This window comes from Scyliorhinus torazame, chromosome 30 (assembly GCF_047496885.1).
Source record: "Scyliorhinus torazame isolate Kashiwa2021f chromosome 30, sScyTor2.1, whole genome shotgun sequence".
Taxonomy (NCBI): domain Eukaryota; kingdom Metazoa; phylum Chordata; class Chondrichthyes; order Carcharhiniformes; family Scyliorhinidae; genus Scyliorhinus; species Scyliorhinus torazame.
The window spans coordinates 5,692,937-5,716,937 of record NC_092736.1 but is presented as its reverse complement, the minus strand read 5'-3'; the positions used below and the strand labels follow the sequence as shown (position 1 = coordinate 5,716,937).

The 24,001-nt window shown below is 44.1% G+C and overlaps 1 protein-coding gene across 1 annotated transcript in view; it reads right to left on the bottom strand.

Annotated features, from left to right (window-relative positions):
- Positions 1-624: 624 nt before the first annotated feature.
- LOC140404257 (furin-like) overlaps positions 625-24,001 on the bottom strand; it is a 130,598-nt gene continuing 107,221 nt past the window's right edge. Inside the window, exons 15-16 of the mRNA XM_072492588.1 lie at positions 22,523-22,648; positions 625-7,312 (exon numbers count right to left, since the gene is read on the bottom strand). Coding sequence (XP_072348689.1) covers positions 6,744-7,312; positions 22,523-22,648 — 695 coding nt within the window. The 3' untranslated portion in view covers positions 625-6,743. The remainder of the gene's footprint in view (positions 7,313-22,522; positions 22,649-24,001) is intronic.

Below are 24,001 nucleotides of genomic sequence, written 5' to 3'. Positions count from 1 at the left end.
ATATGCCGGGTAGGTGGATTGGCCACACTAAATTGCCCCTTAATTGGAAAAATGAATTGGGTACTCTAAATTTATATTAAAAAAATCACAGGATCAAGTGTAGGTCAGTCAAACCTGTTCCATCATTCTATTATATTATGCTAATCGGTACCTCACCTCCATTTACCTGCTCTGCCAGTCACCTGTTGGCCTTATTCAGTGACAAAACTCAAAAACCTACCTTTTCTCCATTTCTGGCACTTTAAAAATTAGCTTTTAACTCTGGTCGATCACATTGTACCCTGTGCAGTTAAAGGCTCTTCACCTTCTCCAGACTAAATTCCAAATGCAGTAAAGTATTTTTAAGAAGCTGGCCGTCTATCTCCCTCGTCAGTCTTCTGGGTTTTGTCTTTATATAATGAACATATCCTGCACTCCAAGGAGTTGCAACTCCACTAACCCCTCAAGATTGGTGCATGTGGCAGCGCAAGTTCTTGCGACATCAGACCTCTCGACCAAGTTTAGTGCAATTGTTAATTGTTAGAAAGCCCAGATTTTAAAAATGCACAGGCGATCTGCAAAGACTTCAAACATCTTCCTGCAAAGATCAGACTTTTGTCATATGAGAAAGAAAATACAACACAATTTTGCTTTGAAAGTCTTTAATTTCTTTAAGTAGATCTATGACAATATTTCCACATCCATTAAATAAGAGTAATTTGTTTTAAGCAATTTTATATTACAAGAAAATTACTGTGCACTATATAATATTGTACAAAAATATGTCTGTTCACTTATCTTAGTAAATCATCCACAATATCAGTATTATAGCAATTGGACTGCACATCACAGCAAGCAGCCATCATTTCATGTTTTAGTGCATTGCACTGTGGAATAATAACTGCAACTGAGTTCATGTAGCCCTTTCAATTTAATTTTGTGAATGGTTTTGGGTGCTGCACATCTCTTATTTTCCCCACCTCCTCCCCATCTCTCCCAACGGCTCGACTCACACTATAATAATAATAACAGCTTGTCACAAGTAGGCTTCAATGAAGTTACGGTGAAAAGCCCCTAGTCGCCACATTCCGGCGCCTGTTCGGGGAGGCTGGAATTGAACATGCGCTGCTGCCTTGTTCTGCTTTACAAGCCAGCTATTTAGCCTACTGTGCTAAACCAGCCCCTCTAGGGTATGGTTCCATTGGTGCTGGTTGGTTCCAGGCTTCTGACAAAGTGTCTTCAGGTGCAAGCTTAGGCAAAGGGAGCTGGGGAGTTGTTGTTGTACCACAGCAAGTCGCAGAATACAACGTGGACATACTCTTCCAATTTCACCACCGCCATCCCCCGTTCAGAGGTCAACTAGCTTCACCTTGCCTGAAATCAATAACTCAGCACAGATTGAGTCAAACGTAGGACCTTCTCATCTGTATAGCTATCCTGGCCAAGCCACTGGGAGAGTCTCTCAAGTAGAACTTACAATTAAAGATTTGACTTTGTGAATGGTTAATGCATAAGACAAGATTTGGAATGATAAAATATATTAGTGCAACACAACTACACATTGTGAGAGGGAAGGGGAAGATGAGAACATGGTAACCCACTGAAGTGTTATAATTTATTATGAACTACCAACTACACCTAATCTCCAACAAAATGTGCAAACATTTCTGCCACTTGGTTTTTACTTAGGATAAAAGTAATTATGACTGATTAATCACCAGAAAATGCATAAAACTAATGGAGACCAGCACACAACCCAATTCAATCAGAAAAACCCAAGGGTAACTATAACTAATCATTTATAGCTTTTGCACAATAAACTGTCACCATTTAGAGCTGTGCAAAGAGAGTCAAAACGACCCATCAGCTTCAACATTTTTTGCATGTTAGTGCGTCATTACGTTCTTCAAAAAGAAACACCCCAGAACAGTATTAAACTGTTTCGGCAGCTATTTTGCAAACCCTTCCAAAAAACAATTTTGGTTTGTGTAGGGACACAAAAAGGTCGAACAACAAAATCACAGAATAGTGATCTGCAGGGCAAACCATCTGGGGGGGGTGGGGGTTCATTAAAAAAAGTCACTCAGTCTAAAGTGCGTGGACAACATGAGAACTTAGAGCGGTTTAACATTCAGCAAAAAAAAGTATTGGGAATGGACGGAACAGCTCAAAATGTCTAAATTGGTCACTTGCAACAAGCATTAACCCCTTCTTTACCAGTCCCAGCCGTCATGCCTCGCAGGAAAGAGAAGCGCGGCACCAAATAAAAAGATTAGCCGCAAGACAAGCAGGGATGGAACTCTGGTGACAGATCTTTAAAAGGATCCATAGATCACTTGTACACGAGGAGACTGCTACAACGCAACACCATTTTGAAGTATAGTTCTGTATCCCTTGTCCCCCAACCCACCCCATCAAGTATCCCACGATGCACTGCAAAAACAAAGTGGCAGAACAGGCAAAGTCATTTCCTCTCATCATCCAAAGCACTGGGACTATCAACTCAACATTGGGATTCCCTGATGGACGCATACGCACTACTCAATTCCATTACACATAGAGGTTGCATATTATGAAATCATGGTTTATAATATATATATTACAATTATTTACAATTTTTTTTCATGAATTCATTGATTAACAATCATAGACCTTCCCCACCAACCCAAAGGCCCACAATCATATTGCTTTATTAAAATAAAAGTCACACGGTGCCATCACTTTAAGCCAGACTGAACCAGCAACGCTTAAACACCTGGGAGTTCAGCAATGCCTCTGCAACACTGTTTTAGTGCGAGAGATTCATCATAATAGAAGGGAAGATAATATTGTGCATATAGTGCAAAGTCAATAGATAACAATCAGGAATGGTTAGCAAGGCTGCTAAACCACACAGGACACCCTTGGGGATTTAGAGAATAGACTAACTTCCATGACAGAAGACCAACTAATAAGGCAAATTCTATTATTTCATCTGAAATCTAAATACTTAAAACCCCAATTTGTTCAACATGGTTTGCCAAAAGCATCAAATGAAATGACTTTTTGTTCCCGTGGTCACCTTTCTGCCCTCACTTTTTGAATGTGTCAATTCTCATCAGGGTGGGTTTATCCTGCTATACCTCACCAAGGTGGCCCTTCTCCAGACGAAAGTTCATATCTGTAGACAGTATAGCCAACCTCAGCCCTATCCTTAAAAGGCATCCCCACACATGCACTTTCCAGAAGGAGCTACTGGATAACAATCAGGGGCAGGAGACTTTTCAGGGTCCCTTAATCCCAGCCAAGAGTATTATTTGGGGCATTTAAAATTCACTTGTCTACTCAGCCACTGGTAAAATATTTTCCTCCATTTTAGCTGAAGGCAACAGTTTATTCCGCCCTAAACCCTTCTCACAGGATCTATATACATGAGAAGTTGAAATCAGTCTCCTGCGCTTGATTAAAGTGAAACCAGTAACTTAGCATTTACAAGTATAACTCAACATGGGTAATGTTGAGTTGTGTAAATGTATCATTTTTCCCAACAGGATTTAGGTGCGCAAAATTTATATGTTTAATGGAACCATGAGGGAAAAGAAACCCACCTCCCTGAGTTTTAAACGGAGATTTTGTCCTCCTAGACTTGGGTGTTTTATGGAAAGCACTGTTGCAACAATAAGATGAATTACTAAAGGGACCAAGTTAGTCACTGGCTGGGTAGTGGTGGAAGCAATCCGAGGTGAAGAGTATAACAGCTTGAAATGTTGATTTAACTTTGATTTCTCTCTGTAGTGTATTGGAGTCACTATGCTACATAAGCCTTGTGACAAACTGATTGGGAATAAAAAAGATTAGTTGTCCACTTCCAAATATGGAGCAAATGGATCATTGGACTAAGCATGGGCTAGGAAAAACAAAATCTATAGCAGTTACAACCAGGTTCTGTGAGGATTTTTCCCTGACCAGCCCTGAAGCTTTTCTTTTGAATGCTGAATGCTTAACTTTATTCATAATTGTTGATGCATTATAAAATCAATAATAATGCAGTTTAAAGAAAAAACAATTCTTTGAGACAGTTCTCTTGCTTCATTGAACGAAACCTTGATGCGAGTGAACTGAGGGGGTTTCAAATGTCTGAAGGCTTTTCTGTCCCAAAGTCCCGTTTCAGTTCAATACGCCTCTCGAAGGAAAAGACTTTCCACCAACCCCAATGTTTTGTGCTCATTGTATTTTTTTTTTGTTGAAACAGACATACAGCAGAGAAGATAAACATTTTTCACAGCTAATATTCACAAATTTCAACACAGCAAACCCGCAGGTCAGGAGGCACCAATGGTAAAAGGGGAAAACTAAAATGTAACTGAAGATTTAACTAAAGAGGTAGAAATACTGATCAGAGGGTTGAGACTAAGGGTGGGATTTTCTACACCCCTCACGACATGTTTTGCGGCAGCAGAGACAGCCTACCATTGGCAGTATTTTTTGGTCCTGCCACTGTCAAAGTAGCTTTCCGTTGTTTACACCCTTGGTTGCTAGGGAACCAGCAGCGTGGGGATCACCATCAGCGGAACCGGAAGATCCTGCTGGCGGGAACGACTGGAAAATCTTGCCCTATAGAAATGTTCAGAGTGGACCCTGCTGTCCAAGAGGGCTCTGTTTTTCTGCATGTCTAGGTTTATTCAATCAGCAGGCATGTTCTTGCGAAGTTAGCGTGTGTAACGGTTGGTCGGAAATGGGACACTTTCCATTTCAGATAGTCTTTGCCAACATTGAACATCCCCAGGGCAGGCTCAGCTTCCTCTACACTGTCCCGCCTCCAGTGTGGCTTTTCCCCCTCCAGCCACCCTGCAATCTTTGAATTAGATTGCCAATTTAGCACAAAATTAAGGGCACTGTGTCCATTTAGAATTAATTTGAGAATACCCAGACTAATCTTAAGTAAGGGTCTTACAACTAGAGAAGCTCCCATTGCATCAGACTGGGCTGGATTAGCATGTGGGTGTCCTTTATGTTACCCATTCCCCAGTCATATGTTCCTTAAAATGAAAGGGTACTCAAATAATACTCCTTCCTTAAGCTCAGTGCAAATTTGGAAACAGTTGAACAAAGTATAGTTGTGTCCACTAATCCTGAATACCAAACTTACTGCAGACTACATTACTGCGTTAAGAAAATGTGACTCCAGCTTAAAGCTTATTTCTTGTTCAACTTCAAACCGCTCTGTTGTGTTTTATATGAAAGCTGCGTCAGCCTTTCCTGATCAGACCTGTCTTATCAGTAATATATAGTATGCTTACAGCAAAATCCTTCAATTAAAATAACTGGAAGACACTATTTGAAAATGACACTGATCTAAATAGGAGCAGGAGTTTTGGTACAAAGTGCTATTGGAGGTGAGTTGCATCAACACCTCAGTAAGTAAAGTGATGTGCAATAAATATTTACACTACTTAAGAGGATCATTTTTGACCAAAGTGATGTGTTACTGCTCAGAAATTAAATGTTTCCCCAAGTTGGTTGACATGAGGCCTCTTTTCTCTGGCCAAACAAATATCTCAGCGTGAACCCCCAAAGCACCTCCCACTGCACTCGGATAGTACTTTTCCATTTCCTGTACCAGCCTCTGGTGTCTCAAGGTGAGATCTGCAAGTCAGTGGGAGGTTTGTTCTTTAGCCGTCAAGCTATTTAAGACCAGTCACTTTGCATAGAATCCTTAAAGACAGCAGATGGACACCTTGGCCTTGATTTGAAATCCAGGCTCCAAGTATATGTGCATCACCAGTTCCCTGGGTTACAAATGAATTGTTCAAATCATGCATTAAACAAATCAAATTCTAGTGTGGTTTGTCATCTTCATCTAATTATTTTATTTGCCTCAAAACGGCCAAAAACCAATCTGCTCTGGAAGGTGATGTTTTCACTGACTAACTAATTATATTTTTACTTCTCTCTTCTCCTGAAGCAGCTGTTGCTGGATGACAGATCCACAAGTGATTGTCAGCTTCACTCAAGTGCCAATCTTTACATCGCAGCACTGATAGGAACTGATAGGAAGTGTTATCTATGACAAGCCCACACCTGATCAGATGTCCAGATGCATAATCTTTAGCAGGAGCAGAAGGACCCCTGGCTGATTGCATAGTTTTAATCTGGGATCTTGCTGCTCCAAATACGTAAGCCCACAATAGGAATCAGAGTAACTGGACGGAGAGAAGTATTAAAAAAATTAATTCAAACTTCAGTTACAGCTCAATGAGTGTTTTAAGGGATGGAAGCTGCTGAAAAATAATTTAAAGTGCAAAAATGGTACCCCTTGAAACTGACAATATTCTGCTACTCGGAAACTGGATCTGATGTGTTACCAAGGTTTCTGCCCCCTTTGATCAGGTTGTGATTGAAATAACTTTCTGAAAGTCTCCTAAACCACAATTTCAAATTCCTCAAAATTAATTCTCAATTTATGCAGACAAGAAGGTTCTTGTCAATTGTGAGAGTCCTAAAATTTCCATTACCTATTGCATTATATAATATTGAATTGCAAATAAAATAATTAAAAAATTCCACTTTACCATTCTATGGCCCTGACCAGGTTTAGCTGGGAACCAGAGTCACCAACCTACCTCAGTAACAGCTGTGAAAAATGCCCAATTAAACACCACACCTTCCAGATAAAAGTGGGTGCACGGATTCCTTGCCCCCTAAAGACACTTTTCTCAGAAGTCCATGAAAATGAGACACAACCCTTCATTAGCAACGGGATGGAACATTTGAAAAGAGGAATATTAGAGGACACTTTGTATTTTCTTTATAAATGCTGTTCTCTCGCTTTGGCCCTCAACATCAAATTCTTCACAATCCGATTCGGATAAATCCCCGTCTTTCCAGGCGTCAGAAATTCCTTTGTAAGATATAATCCCTTTCCCGTTTTGTAGAGTGTAGATTTTCACTTTGCTGAACTGGAATCCGGACCTGACCTGAAGAACTATAAATATTATAAAAAATACCATTATAATGAAGGCACAGATGGTTAACGCAAACCATATAGGTACGTGTGATTCAGTGAGCGGTTCAACAACTTCCTCTTTCTCCAGGGGAGACTCTCTGCTGACTTGCGTCTGGGCTGAGCAGCTCAACTCAATTTCATTGTAGCGTGAATGAGGGAGGCAAGAAAGGCAGCGATTGGCTGTAAACCCATTGCATGTGCGGCAGGAAGCATGACAAGGAAGACAGGCCAAAACTTGTTGAGATTCTATGTTGTTTTCCAATGGACCGTCGATGAGTCCTTTATAAAAGCCAGGTGGACATTTTTCCACGCAGCTTTGCTGATGCAGGAAGAACACACCTTCACATTCTGAGGAGACAGAATAGGAGAGAAAACAATACTTCAGGAACAGTTTCAGTAGTGACTACCTTTCAGCTTTAGCAAAGCTCCAAACAGACCAGGCAAAGGACTTCAGGCAAAATAAAATCATTCAAGACCAGATTGAATTTAATTATAAAACAGGATCCAACAGCTCTCACAGTCAGTATGGTTAATTTGGGTTTCATGGGCTGAAGACTGGAAAGGTCTGTGCAATATTTTTAATTACCTTTCATACCACTTTCACTGTGTTCACTTGAAAACTAAAGTAAGGTGAGATTTTGACCATTCAACATTGAGTCAGAACCAAATAAAATTGGAGTACCGGTGACAGAGGAGAAAGCAATTTGAGGTGAATTAGGATCAACTAAGCATTTAGTCGAAGGTTCACTGTGATACTATCTTTCGGTCACATTATACAGGATTAAAAGTCAGGTTCAGACACAATTGATATTAATATTACATCTCGGGAGTGGAGGAAGGGGCCAGGCCACTTCACTCGATACAAGTTTGATTGTTTTATCTGCCTATAAATGCATTTCAAAAGTCTTGCACTTCTCCAGTTTTTGAAGAGTATTATTTGTACACCTTTTTCAAAATGTTGTAATCAACCTGAAATAGTCAGCAAAGCCAGATTGTGGCACATAGTCAACAACTGGCCACTTTAACGTTAATATCTAGTGAACTCATGCCCAATCCAATTTAACTCAAGGTAACAGAAGATGGCAATTCTCAACTCGGGGGCAGACAGGAATATGGAGTTGTGGCTACAATTATATCAGCCACCATTGTTTTGAATGATGGAGCAGGCTCCACCAGCAGAGTGGCCTACTCCTCCTAATTCACATTTCATATCTTCATTCAGCCATTTAAGTATGTTTTGCCATTTAATTATACCACGGGTCATTGGTTGTTCAAATTCATCTACATGCTTTAGTTTCCTACACTTAGACACCTTTACATAATAAAAACCTCAGTATAAAAAAAACCAACTGCCCTTGCATCCAGGCCTTTGGGAGTGAGCTCCAGATTTTCACTATTCTTCAAATTGTTTCTTGATTTCCCTAAATGATCTAATCTCATTATGTATTCCTATTCTAGATTTCCCTACAAGAGGAAAGACAGATTCAATGGGGTCGATACAGAGAACTGGTTTTAAACACCTCTATGAGGTCACACTTTAATTTCAAAGGAATCCCATACAGATATATGCATCCTCTCCTTGTAAATTAACCCTTGAAGCACATACCATCATATTTCCTGATGTTTGGGTCTCAAAAGTGAACAGAGTGCTCCAAATAGGATCTACAACGCCATACAACTCCTTGAATTCCATCTCCCTTGAGACTCAATTCAACATTAACAATTTGCTTATTTCCCAACTTCCAAGGAGTTAGTCATAACTGTAAACCACCTCAGTCACCCTGAGAAACAGAGACCGAAAGGCATTTTGTGCAGAACTGCACCACTAAGGCCCGGAAAGGAGGGGACGAGGGCAGTGCGACACAGGAAAAAAAAGAGGAAAAGGGGAAAAAAAACAGCAGGCGAAGGAAAGACTCAGACGGGCCCCAGGAGGGGGGACCACTGCACTAGCAGAAAAGCTAGCGTCAGTGGATACGAGCGGAGTGGGGCAGGCCACGGCACATCTCCCGGAGAGGAAAGAACGTCTGGCAACAGTAGATGGTGGGTGGGGGGGGGGCTCTAGGCTGGCTACAACAGGGAAGATGGCACCGCAAGGAGCTACTTTGGAGAGTCCCCAAACAAAAGGGAAACCGCACAGTGCAAGGGCGCATCCACATGGTTGGCGGTCATGTTGAGCCACCCCTGACCAAAGGGAAATCCCGGTGCGCAGTGACCCGGCCTCATGGGGAGTACAGGGGGGGGGGGGGGCGCGCGAGGGGGGGCGCGGCGGGCCGGGGGAGGGCGCGGGCGCGGGCCGGGCCGGGGGGGGGGGGGGGGGGGGGGGGGCGGGCCGGGCCGGGGGGGAGCGGGCGCGACAGAGAGGGCGCGACAGACTGCGAGAGAGAGACAGCGAGAGAGAGACAGCGAGAGAGAGACAGCGAGAGAGAGACAGCGAGAGAGAGACAGCGAGAGAGAGACAGCGAGAGAGAGACAGCGAGAGAGAGACAGCGAGAGAGAGACAGCGAGAGAGAGACAGCGAGAGAGAGACAGCGAGAGAGAGACAGCGAGAGAGAGACAGCGAGAGAGAGACAGCGAGAGAGAGACAGCGAGAGAGAGACAGCGAGAGAGAGACAGCGAGAGAGAGACAGCGAGAGAGAGACAGCGAGAGAGAGACAGCGAGAGAGAGACAGCGAGAGAGAGACAGCGAGAGAGAGACAGCGAGAGAGAGACAGCGAGAGAGAGACAGCGAGAGAGAGACAGCGAGAGAGAGACAGCGAGAGAGAGACAGCGAGAGAGAGACAGCGAGAGAGAGACAGCGAGAGAGAGACAGCGAGAGAGAGACAGCGAGAGAGAGACAGCGAGAGAGAGACAGCGAGAGAGAGACAGCGAGAGAGAGACAGCGAGAGAGAGACAGCGAGAGAGACAGCGAGAGAGAGACAGCGAGAGAGAGACAGCGAGAGAGAGACAGCGAGAGAGAGACAGCGAGAGAGAGACAGCGAGAGAGAGACAGCGAGAGAGAGACAGCGAGAGAGAGACAGCGAGAGAGAGACAGCGAGAGAGAGACAGCGAGAGAGAGACAGCGAGAGAGAGACAGCGAGAGAGAGACAGCGAGAGAGAGACAGCGAGAGAGAGACAGCGAGAGAGAGACAGCGAGAGAGAGACAGCGAGAGAGAGACAGCGAGAGAGAGACAGCGAGAGAGAGACAGCGAGAGAGAGACAGCGAGAGAGAGACAGCGAGAGAGAGACAGCGAGAGAGAGACAGCGAGAGAGAGACAGCGAGAGAGAGACAGCGAGAGAGAGACAGCGAGAGAGAGACAGCGAGAGAGAGACAGCGAGAGAGAGACAGCGAGAGAGAGACAGCGAGAGAGAGACAGCGAGAGAGAGACAGCGAGAGAGAGACAGCGAGAGAGAGACAGCGAGAGAGAGACAGCGAGAGAGAGACAGCGAGAGAGAGACAGCGAGAGAGAGACAGCGAGAGAGAGACAGCGAGCGAGAGACAGCGAGCGAGAGACAGCGAGCGAGAGACAGCGAGCGAGAGACAGCGAGCGAGAGACAGCGAGCGAGAGACAGCGAGCGAGAGACAGCGAGCGAGAGACAGCGAGCGAGAGACAGCGAGCGACAGACAGAGCGACAGACAGAGCGACAGACAGAGCGACAGACAGAGCGACAGACAGAGCGACAGACAGAGCGACAGACAGAGCGACAGACAGAGCGACAGACAGAGCGACAGACAGAGCGACAGACAGAGCGACAGACAGAGCGACAGACAGAGCGACAGACAGAGAGACAGACAGAGTTTGTAAACACAGGCAGCCGAATAGGGAAAATGATGAAATATGTGTCACGTCGCCATATGACCCTATTATGTGTAATAATAAAAAAACAATAATGAAAACTATATAATCAAAATGGGTGGGGGAGCAAGCAGAGTTAAGCGTTGGAGGCCAACTCCCTTTTTTCCCCCCAGTAAATTTTGAATACCCAATTTGTTTCCCAATTAAGAGACAATTTAGCGTTGTCGATCCACCTACCCTGCACATCTTTGGGTTGTGGGAGTGAGACCCACGCAGACACGGGGAGAATGTGCAAACTCGTCACGGATAGTGACCCGGGACTGGGATTGAATCAAGGACTTTGGCACCCTGACTTGGACACATATCGCCATTCCTTCACTGTCGCTGGGTCAAAACCCTGGAACTTCTTCCCTAACAGCAACTGTGGGTGTATCTACACCTTAAGGACCATAGAGCTTCAAGACAGCTCACCACCACCTTCTGGAGGGCAACGAGGGATGGGGCAATAAATGCTGGTCAAACTCACAACGGCCACACTCTGTAAATTAATTTTAAAAAAGACACTTCAAGGTATAAAAGTATTTTACACTTTGTGCCCTTGAAAAGCTAGACAAACTAAAATGCAGCTACATCTTAGCAGCGGAAAATTTACACGGTGCACAATAATCCTGGTATATAACAGATCGTGGGAACTTGGTGTGAAGTATGAGTGATAGGAAATTCAATGGTGTATGTAGTGAGCTTGATAATTGTTCCAAATTTGAAAATGCGCTGCTGCAGGACCAGCTACAAACCAGAGCAAATACACATTTTACTCCAAATAAAAGTAGAATCAACAATAATTAAAATAAATTAAGATGCACGCAACTAATTCTCAATACAAAATTTGAAAAATATAATAATCTTACTAATCTTGATGTATGAAATTACACAAAAGCACTATAAATATTTACGGCATCCATTATAAGGGGAGAGAAAAAGGATAAGATTTCAGGTAGACACCCCTCATCAGAACTTCTGATGCCGGATCTGCACCCAAGTCTGACGGCGTCTTCGCTAGACCAACAGTAGTTGTATCGTGTTTTCATTGTTTTTGATTTGATATATTATTGTCACATGTATTAGTATCCAGTGAAAAGTATTGTTTCTTGCATGCTGTACAAACAATGCAATTCGTACATAGGGAAGGAAGGAGAGACTGTAGAATATAATGTTAGTTATAGCAAGGTGCAGAGAAAAGGTGATTTCCCAGAGCTTCCCCCTTTTATAAGTCACAGAATACGGAGAGGATTTTCAATAATTGCAAATACTAAACAAAAAAGGTCGACATGAAACAGAAGGCTACAAAAATAAATCCTATCGGACAAGGTAAAAATGAGAAAATAACCTGTGAACTTCAAAAGGAGCCCACTAACTATTTTTAAAATGACCTATTAAAATATTCCCTGTTGACTTCCGGGTGCGGCGATCACCAGCTAAGTCGCACGTTTCGGCAGCTCCCGGTGGAACGGACTTTTGGGCTCTTAATAGGAGCCCCATCGGCAATTTTAACGGCAAATAACATGGTGCGGTAATCCAGAAGGGAATCCCCCCCGGACACGGATGGAAAAAAGAGAGGAAAGTAGCCGGATTGCGGTGGATCCTCAAGAGCAGCGGCCAGGAAGGCAGGCACAAAGCAAGATGGCGTCGGAAGAAGGCAGTTTAATATGGGGCCCTGACCAACAAGAGTTCCTGCGGCGTTGCGTAGATGAACTCAAAAAGGAGATGAAGAAGGAGCTGTTGGCCCCGATATTACAAGCGATTGAGGGGCTAAAGGAGGAGCAAAAGACCCAGGAACAGGAGCTTCAGGTCGTGAAGGCAAAGGCTGCTGAGAATGAGGACGACATACAGGGCCTGGTGGTGAAAACGGAGATCCACGAGGCACAACACAAAAGATGTGTGGAAAGGCTGGAGGTGCTGGAGAACAATGCGAGGAGGAAGAACTTAAGGATTCTTGGTCTTCCCGAAGGTGCAGAGGGGGCGGACGTCGGGGCATATGTGAGCACGATGCTGCATTCGTTAATGGGATCGGAGGCCCCGACAGGTCCGCTGGAGGTGGAGGGAGCCTACCGAGTTATGGCGCGAAGACCGAGGGCTGGAGAAATTCCTCGAGCAATAGTTGTGAGATTTCCCCGATACAAGGACAAAGAGATGGTCCTCAGATGGGCCAAGAAAACCCGGAACAGTAGGTGGGAGAATGCGGTGATCCGCGTGTATCAAGATTGGAGTGCGGAGGTGGCGAGGAGGAGGGCAAGCTTTAATCAGGCCAAGGCGGTGTTGCATAAAAGGTCAAATTCGGAATGTTGCAGCCGGCGAGACTGTGGGTCACACATCTAGGGAAACACCACTATTTCGAAACGGCAGACGAAGAGTGGACATTTATTGTCGAGGAGAAGCTGGAGTGAGCGGGCCAGAAGAAAAAGAACGTTTGGGACAAACGTTGGTAATGGGAAAGTTGGTAATGGGTGGAGACTTTAATACGGTGCTGGACCCAGGGCTGGACAGATCGAGGTCCAGGACCGGAAGGAGGCCGGCTGCAGCTAAGGTGCTTAAGGATTTTATGGTGCAGGTGGGAGGAGTAGATCCCTGGAGATTTAGTAGACCTAGGAGTAAGGAGTTTTCGTTTTTCTCCTATGTACATAAAGTATTTTCACGAATAGATTTTTTTGTTTTGGGAAGGGCACTGATCCCAAAGGTGACAGGGACGGAGTACACGGCTATAGCCATCTTGGATCATGCTCCACACTGGGTGAACCTGGAGATAGGGGAAGAAAAACAACAGCTTCCACCCTGGAGAATGGACATGGGATTATTGGCAGATGAGAGGGGGTGTTTAAGGGTGAGGGGGTGTATTGAAAGGTACTTGGAAATTAATGATAATGGGGAGGTACAGGTGGGAGTGGTCTGGGAGGCACTGAAGGCAGTGGTTAGAGGGGAGCTGATATCTATTAGGGCACATAAAGGAAAGCAGGAGGGTAGGGAAAGGGAGCGGTTGTTGAAAGAACTGCTGAGGGTGGACAGACAATACGCGGAGGCACCGGAGGGAGGACTATACAGGGAAAGGCAAAGGCTACATATAGAGTTTGACTTGTTGACTACGGGTAAGGCAGAGGCACAACGGAGGAAGGCACAGGGTGTACAGTACGAATATGGGGAGAAGGCGAGTAGGTTGTTGGCCCACCAACTGAGGAAAAGGGGAGCAGCGAGGGAGATATGGGGGGGGGGGGGGGGGGGGGGTGAGAGATGTGGAGCGGGGAGAGTGAATGGAGTGTTCAAGGCATTTTATGAAAGATTATATGAAGCACAGCCCCCGGACGGGAAGGAGAGAATGATGTGCTTTCTGGATCAGCTGGAATTTCCTACGGCGGAGGAACAGGAGAGTGGGGCTGGGAGCACAGATTGAGACGGAGGAAGTAGTGAAAGGGATTGGAAGCATGCAGGCGGGGAAGGCCCCGGGACCAGACGGATTCCCAGTTGAATTCTATAAGAAATATTTGGACTTGCTGGCCCCGCTACTGATGAGAACCTTTAATGAGGCGAGGGAAAGGGGGCAGCTGCCCCCGACTATGTCAGAGGTAACGATATCGCTCCTCCTAAAGAAGGAAAAAGACCCGCTGCAATGCGGGTCATACAGGCCCATTTCCCTCCTGAATGTGGATGCTAAGATCCTGGCCAAGGTAATGGCAACGAGGATAGAGGATTGTGTCCCGGGGGTGGTCCATGAGGACCAAACTGGGTTTGTGAAGGGGAGACAGCTAAATACAAATATACGGAGGCTGCTAGGGGTAATGATGATGCCCCCACCAGAGGGGGAAGCGGAGATAGTGGTGGCAATGGATGCCGAGAAAGCATTTGATAGAGTGGAGTGGGATTATTTGTGGGAGGTGTTGAGGAGATTTGGCTTTGGGGACGGGTATATCAGGTGGGTACAGTTGCTGTATAGGGCCCCGATGGCGAGCGTGGTCACGAATGGACGGGGGACTGACTATTTTTGGCTCCATAGAGGGACGAGGCAGGGATGTCCTCTGTCCCTGTTATTGTTTGCACTGGCGATTGAACCCCTGCCCATGGCACTGAGGGGTTCCAGGAAGTGGAGGGGAGTACTTGGGGGGGGGGGGGGGGGGGGGGGGGGGGGGGGGGGAGAGAGAGAGAAGAACACCAGATATCTCTATATGCGGACGATTTGTTGCTATATGTGGCAGACCCGGCGGAGGGGATGCCAGAGATAATGCTGATACTTGGGGTTTGGGGATTTTTCAGGGTATAAACTGAACATGGGGACAAGTGAGGTGATTGTGGTGCATCCAGGGGAGCAGAGCAGAGAGATAGAGGATTTACCGTTGAGGAAGGTAACAAGGGACTTCCGGTACCTGGGGATCCAGATAGCCAAGAATTGGGGTACATTACATAGGCTTAATTTAACACGGTTGGTGGAACAGATGGAGGAGGATTTCAAGAGATGGGACATGGTGTCCTTGTCATTGGCAGGTAGGGTGCAGGCGGTTAAAATGGTGGTCCTCCCGAGATTCCTTTTTGTGTTCCAGTGCCTCCCGGTGGTGATCACGAAGGCTTTTTTCAAAAGAATTGAGAAGAGCATTATGAGCTGTGTGTGGGCTGGGAAGACCCCGAGAGTGAGGCGGGGATTCTTGCAGCATAGTAGGGACAGGGGGGGGCTGGCACTACCGAGCCTAAGTGAGTACTACTGGGCCGCCAATGTTTCAATGGTGTGTAAGTGGATGTGAGAAGGGGAGGGAGCGGCGTGGAAGAGAATGGAGAGGGCGTCCTGCAAGGGGACTAGCCTGCAAGCAATGGTGACGGCACCGTTGCCGTTCTCACCAAAGAAATACACCACAAGCCCGGTGGTGGTGGCTACATTGAAAATTTGGGGGCAGTGGAGACGGCATAGGGGAAGGACGGGAGCTTCGGTGCGGTCCCCGATAAGAAACAATCATAGGTTCGTCCCGGAGAGAATGGATGGGGGATTTGGAGCATGGCAAAGAGCTGGGGTAGTACAATTAAGAGATCTATTTGTAGATGGGACGTTTGCGAGTTTGGGAGCGCTAACGGAGAAATATGGGCTGCCCCAAGGGAATGCATTTCAGTATATGCAATTGAGGGCTTTTGCAAGGCAACAGGTGAGGGAATTCCCGCAGCTCCCGACACAGGAAGTGCAGGATAGAGTGATCTCAGAAACATGGGTGGGGGACGGTAAGGTAGCGGACATATACAGGGAGATGAGGGACGAGGGGGAGATCATGGTAGATGAGCTGAAAGGGAAATGGGAAGAAGAACTGGGGGAGGAGATTGAGGAGGGGCTGTGGGCGGATGCCCTACGTAGGGTAAACTCATCGTCCTCGTGTGCCAGGCTAAGCCTGATACAATTTAAGGTGCTACACAGGGCACATATGACTGGAGCACGGCTTAGTAAATTTTTTGGGGTAGAGGACATTTGTGCGAGATGCTCGAGAGGCCCAGCAAATCACACCCACATGTTCTGGTCATGCCCGGTACTACAGGGGTTCTGGGTGGGGGTGACAAAGGTGCTTTCGAAGGTGGTAGGGGTCCGGGTCGAACCAAGCTGGGGGTTGGCTATATTTGGGGTTGCAGAAGAGCCGGGAGTGCAGGAGGCGAGAGAGGCCGACGTGTTGGCCTTTGCGTCCCTTGTAGCCCGGCGCAGGATATTGTTAATGTGGAAGGAAGCTAAACCCCCTGGGGTGGAGACCTGGATAAACGATATGGCAGGGTTCATAAAGTTAGAACGGATTAAGTTTGTGTTAAGGGGTTCGGCTCAGGGGTTCACCAGGCGGTGGCAACCGTTCGTTGACTACCTCACAGAAAGATAGAGGGAATGGAAAAGAAGTAGATAACAGCAGCAACCCAGGGGGGGGGGGGGGAGGAATCAGACGGACTCTCAGGGATGTTATTTTATATGTATAGGTATTAGGTATATGTAATTGCATATTGGATTGTTGGACTCTAATTTGAGAGTATTTATTTTGGACAAGGTAGTTGCCATTTAGTTTTGTTTTTCTTTTGTTTATATATATTATTTATTTATTTGTTTAAAACTGGCCACGGCTATTTATATTGATTTATTGTTGTGTAAAAGAAACACTACGTATTGTTATGTTTGGCCAAAAAACTCAAATAAAATATATTTTTTTAAAAAATATTCCCTGTTGAAGCATGGCTTAAAAGATCAAAACATCAGATTCATTTTTTGGTGAAAATTATATAAAATGGCTCAACGGTAAAAAGATAATTGTGTGCTTTAAAACGCAATTCAAAAACAAAGCTGAGGCATTCGTTCCAAACATGTTGCGCACAGATTGTAAAGAGCAATAAGTTTACAAAACAGGACTGGCTGCATCTGCAACCTTATTCGGCAGACAGAAGCCATTTAAAATGCTTAGCAGGGTGCATAAATTAAATGACAAACTTTGAAGTTTTTCAAAGCATTTTCTCCAATTATTTTCTTCTGATAAAATCCAGGTGCTTACCTAGATTGTTAAAATTTAGCAAATCACTTCTGGTGTCTTGCCCAAGGAACCATTCATTATGTGCACACTCAGACAATGAATGTTCACAGATTATTCAAAAATGCAGTGGAACCTCAACTGATCTCAACCATGTTTGCACCCAATGTACACAGACTGAGAGACTGAAGATTAACCAGGGATAGGAGTCATGTTCGATCTTCCCTTCTCTAGACCAGAAATGTCAGCCTCTATTGTAGCATCCCTATTGCTGTGCAGCTAAGAGCAACTATAAACATGGGATACGATTCTCCCAAAAATGACTAAGGGTAATTTTGGGCCAGTTTGGCAGAGTGTTTCCCACCAGCTATTTGGGTGAGACCGAGACCTGGAACCACCCACAGTCATTGGTTTGGGCCTTGGCCAGTTTCTCCCTGGTCTAGCCCACACTTGGAATTTTTTTTTCAGCAGTGGGGAGTGGAACCCCGCCAACAAGACCGGCTCCTCAGAGCTCAAGGCGCCATTTTGCAAGGGTGCTAAGGTTCAAGTTCTCAACAGATTCCCAACCATCAGCCTGTGAGATATTTGTGTTTGGTTCAGTTGCCTTGACTTTATTCTATACCGTAAGCCTCCAATCACCCTTCAACCTCCAGGTGAAAAGTTCCTTGTCCCCGTCTCTCACATCAACTTTGTTTATGATCATGACTCATTCTGGACTAGTCTTCCTAAAGTGCAAATATTGTATCCTACAATACATTTTACTCTCAGCTGTCCGATCCATGGGAAACATGTCAAAATTAACACTCGTCTACCTCTTTTCAAATTTGGGAGTCATCTAATTAATGCTTCCTAAATTACCATATTTTGTCTCTTTCCGGAGTATTTGTCGTCACTGCAGGGCCCGAGTGCCGTTAAAAGAAAAATTCCAGAATCTACAACCCTTATGAATTAACGCACCATTTTATTTGACTATACAATTGTTTACTCACCATAATCACGGCCATGATGCTCGTTTCTAATTTAAGAATGACAGTATTCTTTAAGGAATGAAAGATCTAAACTCTCAAGTAGTAGTTCCAGTTAGTGGAAATGAAGTTCTAGAAGTAGAAATGTGAGGTGATGCATTTTTGTAGGAAGAACAGGAGAGACAATAAAATGAGGGGTAAAATTGTTAAAGGGGTGTAGGAGCATAGGACCTGGGTGTATAGGCGCACAAGCCATTAAAAGGTGGAGAGAGCAGTTAATAAAGCATACAGTATTCTGGGCTTTAACAGGAGGATATAGAGCACAAGAGCAAGGGAGGTTATGCCAAATGTACGCAAGACATTGGCTAGGCCATAGGTGGAATATTGTGTACAGTTCTAAGCGCCACACTATGGAAAGGATGTGAATGCATTGGAGAGAGTACAGAAGAGGATTAAAAGAAAGGTTCCAGGAATGAGAAACTCCAGTTGAGGATAGATTGGAGGGTCTGGGACAGCTCTCCTTCGAGAGAGCCAAGAGGAGATTTGATAGAGATATTCAAAATGATGAGAGATAGGGAGAAACCTGCTCGTAAAAGGATCAAGAACGACAGGGCAGAGATTGAAAGTGATTTACAAATCTGATGTGAGAAAACACTTTTTACACAACAAGTGGTTGGGGTCTGGAATGTACTGCCTGAAAGTGTGGTGGAGGCAGGTTCAATGGAGGCATTCAAGAGGGCGTTACATGGTTATTTGAATAGAAACAACGTGCAGGGAGATAGGAAAAAGGAAGGGAATGGCACTGTCATGGTGCTCATTTGGTGAGCTGGTGCAGACACCAATGGGCCAAATGGCTTTCTTCTGTGCAAAAACAATCCTGCAAGTCTGTGAAATGCCAATTCTTTTTTAAAAAAAGGTAAAACACGATTATAAGTCTACCCCCCTCTCCACCCCCATTATCCTAGACCCCATTGTCAATCAAAGATTCTGGCGAACTCAGCCTTAAATAGATCCAATGATCCAGCCTCCGAGGAAGAGAATTCCAAACATTAAGGACCCAAATGAAAATAAATTCCTCCTTAAACGGGTGACTGCTTATTTTGAAACCATCCCCCTACTAGTTCTAGATTCCCCCATGAGAGGAAATATCCTCTTCACATCTACTGTGAAGCTGCCCCAAGCCACCTCAGATCACTCAAAGATCACCTCTCATTCTCCCAAACTCCAATGAATGTAAGCCCACTGCAGTCAACCTTTCCTCATAAGATAACCACTTCAAGAATTTGCCAAGTGATACTTCTCTGAGCTGTTTCCAATGCAAGAATATCCCCCTTAAGTAAAACAACTAAAACTACACACACAACTCTCGGTGTGGTCTCAATGCACTGTACATTTGTAACAAGATTTTCCCTACTTAATAATAATACTTTAGTGTCACAAGTAGGCTTACATTAGCTCTGCAATGAATTTACTGTAAAAAGCCCCTAGTCGCCAGACTCCGGTGCCTGTCCGGGTACACAGAGGGAGAATTCAGAATGTCCAATTCACCTAACAAAGCACGTCTTTCGGGACCAGTGGGAGAAAACCGGAGCGCCCGGAGGAAACCTACGCAGACACAGGGAGAACATGCAGACTCCACACAGACAGTGACCCAAACTGGGAGTCGAACACGGGTCCCCGGTGCTGTGAAGCAGCAGTGCTAACCAGTGCCGCCCAATTTTTAAACTTTTATACTCCAACCATCTTGCAATAATAGCCAACATTCCATTTGCCTTCTTAATTACATGCTGTAAATGCAAGCTTGAGATTCATGAACAGGGACACCTAGATCCCTTTAAGAGAATTCTGCAGTCTATCTCCATTTAGTTATTCAGTTTTTAAAAAATACTTCCTGTCAAAATGGACCCAATTACTCCATGTCAATTTTTTGTCCACTCTCAATCCATCTATATCTGTTTGACTTTGCATTCTCCTCACCACCCATTTTGCATAGCCAGCAAATTTGGCTACACAGTCCCTTTGTTCAAGTTATTAAAACAATGGTAAACAGTTAAAGCTCACAGCATTGATCCTTGCAGCACTCACTTGTTGATGCTTGATAATGACTCATTTGCCATGACACTGTTTCCTGTTAGCCAATCCTCTCCTCGTGCTAAAACATCATCCCAAGGCCATGAGCTCTTATTTTGTCCATGTGGAGCCTCAAGTGAATGCTTTTTAGAAAACCACGTTGACAGCCCGATTGTATTATGAATTTCTAAATATCCAGCTATGACACACTCAATAATACATTTCCTCCAAATGGCAGATATTAGACTAACTGACCAAAAGGTCACTGTTTCCTGCTCTGTCTCACTGCTTTCTTCAGCAGGTGTTTCATTTGCGATTTCCCAATCTGCTGGAACCTTTCCAGAATCTAGGGAAACTTGATTACAAACAATGTGCCACTATCTGCGGCCAGCAGTTTCAGCAGGCTTGCCAGCTTCTAGTCCAATTAGTTTTTCCAGCAGCTTTTTTTCAATGATCATAATTATTTCAAGTTCCTCCCTTCCTTTTGCCTCTTGATTTTCTATAATTCTTAGGATGCTTTTGTCTCCTATTGTGAAGACAGATATTAAAACACTTGCTCTAAGTAGTCACTGCCACTTCCTGATTTACCATTATTAATTACAGAGTCTCAACCCCTAGAAGACCAACATTCACTTTAGCCACTCTCTTCCTTTTTCTAAACTGAGGTCTTTACTATCTGAATGCTTTTATATATCTAGGTAGTTTTCTCTCATACTCTAATTTCTCACTATTTTCTGTCGCCCTTTGCTGATTTCTAAAAAATTTCCAATCATCTGGCCCACCATTGATTTTTGTAGTATCGTACAACTTCTTTCAATCTGATACCATCCTTAACTTGCTTAGTTAACCACGGATGGTACAAATCATATTTAATTGAGAAAGAAAGACTACATCTTTGTTGAGTTATGAAATATCTTCTTCAATGTCTGCCACTGCTGCTCCATAGCCTTATTATTATTCAACCCCTTCCCAGTCCACTTTTGCCAGCTCTCTTCCAACTTAAATATATGATCATCATGGTTTTGAAATTCACCATTTCGAGAACATACCCACACAATGAACTTTGTCCAGATATAAAATCCTGTAACCAGTTGCAGAAAATCTCTGCGAGCTTGACGTGATTTGAACATGCAACCTTCTAGTCTGGAGCCAGATGCACTGTTGTGCCATAAACCCGACTCCAAACTTAAATATAGGCTTTGGTTCAGAATTTAATTTCTCATGTTCCAACGGAATGTGAAATTCTATCATGTTGTGATCACTCTTACCAAGAGGATTTTACTACGAGGTCATTAATTAATCCCATCTCATCAGACATCACCAGGTCACAAACAATCTTAATTTCCAGAATGTAATCTTCTGAGAAACCGTTCTGAATACAAATCTATGAACTCCCCTCAGGCTAACTTGAAATTTTATTGGTTCAATCTACAACATTAAAAATCACCCATGATTATTGCAATGCGTGTTCACAGTCAGATTAGTTTTCGATTTATACTTCATCTTACAGTGCAGTTACTTTTAAGATGCTTATAAGCTATACATTCTTAATCTTTCAGAACTATACAGGGCATAGCTTCAAATTAATGTTTACAATAAATGCTTAGTCTTTTTCCCTTAAGTCCAACCGTCACTCCACAAAATTCCACCCATTACTTTTTTTTAAAAAAAAAAATCAAAAATGCAAGGACCTTTTCATGGAGAGTGCTAGCACCAAATGGTACCAGATAGACCAATAATGCTGCAAAGGTGGCTTCTGAATTACTGGGGGCTCAGCATATTTATTCTATTCAAGCAGAAACAAATCAACAAAGTATTAAATACTGTAAGCATCTTTTAACGTTACCATCAATCATTCAGGCTGGTAAACTTAGAGATCCGTTGTTAAACGTGGCCAAATATATGCCAATTTCACGGAATTTTAAAGAATTTTAATTTTTAGTCATTTAATTACTGACAATTTGCAAAAATGAATAAGCCAAAACCAAATAAAACTAAATTTGGAACTGATCAACCCTAGAGTCAGAATTATTGAACCTCTTAAAACAAACTTCTACATAACATTCATGAATTACTCTATTTGTATTACCATTTTCAGGGGGTTTGTGGGAGGAAGGAGTTTGAAGATTTCTCAATACAATAATTATTTTCCTTTTCTGTTTGTAGAGGGCGCCGAAGGGAAAGAAATTACTGTTCCTCGCATTAAATTAAAATCCTTTTTTTTGGTTTACTCACCCACACACACTTGCTGAAAGTTCAGAGTCTTACAATTGGCAGGTAGTGAGATGTTGGTAGATTTCTGCTGGTTGTAGTTAGTTGGTGCCGTCCCATACAGAACCAGTGTAAATTGTCTCAGTGTACCTGAATAGACAGTTTCTGTGTTACAAAAAAAATCTGCTACACGTTGTCAGAAGCAGGCATGTTAACAGCAGCAGCCAGGCGTGAGATGCAGAAGGACAAAGATACTTTCAATCCGTTTTGGGGTTGTTTTTTTTTTTAAACAAAAGATTAATCAGTTATCTGAGAGGCAGAAAGTGGGGGATGGAGACACCATTTGGTGTGGCCCTTAAATATAATTGCCATAAAGGTGCTCACTAACTAAGCTGCCTTTTCTTGTCCAGATCAAACTACTTTTGAAAATGGAGAACATTGAGCATAAACATTGAAAAGATTTTGATATTAAAACAGAAAGTACTGCAAATACTCAGCAGGTCTGGCAGCAATGGAAACATTAACTCTCCACAGATGCTCCTAGACCTAGAGTATTTCCTACGTTCTCCCAGACTTGGAAAGCGATTGAATACAAGAATAAAGAGGTCTGCAGAAAAAAAAGAATAAAGAGGTCTCTTGATAGAGTAGCACAGCGTTTTGGGGAGACCACAGCTGTAGTGTGTGGAGTTTTGGTCTCCATATTTAAAACATATATTTGCATTGAACGCAGTACACAGAAGGGAGTGAAGGGGGTTTGCCCTATGTTGAGAGGCTGAGCTAATTGGGTTTATTTTCTAGAGTTTGGTAGGATGAGGGGCAATCTCACTGAGACCAACAAGATTCTGAAGGAGCTTGATTGCGGAGTCCTCGTTCAGGATTCTCTTACGGTTAACATGCAGATTCAGTTGGCAGTTAGGAAGGCAAATGCAATGTTAGCATTCATGTTCAGAGGGCTAGAATATAAGGATGTACTGTTGAGGCTGTATAAAGCTTTGGTTAGACCCCATTTGGAATATTGTGAGCAGTTTTGGTCCCTGTATCTAAGGAAGGATGTGCTGGCCTTGGAGAGGTTCCAGAGGAGGTTCACAAGAATGATCCCTGGAATGAAGGACTTGCCATGTGAGGAACGGTTGAGGACTCTGGGTCTGTACTCAATGGAGTTTAGAAGGATTGGGGGGGGGGGGGAAAGAGAGAAAGAAAGAGAATCTGATTGTAACTTACAGAATATGGAGAAACGTGGATAGCGTGAACATGGAGAGGATGTTTCCACTAGTAGGAGAAACTAGAACCCGAGGGCAGAGCTTCAGACTGAAGGGACGATCCTTTACGACAGAGGTGAGGAGGAATTTCTTCAGCCGGAGGGTGGTAGAACATAGAGCAGAAGGAGGCCATTTGGCCCATCGCGTCTGCATCGACCCACTTAAGCCCTCACCCACCCTATCCCCATAACTTAATAACCCCTCCAAACCTTTTTGGTCACTAAGCGCAATTTATCATGGCCAA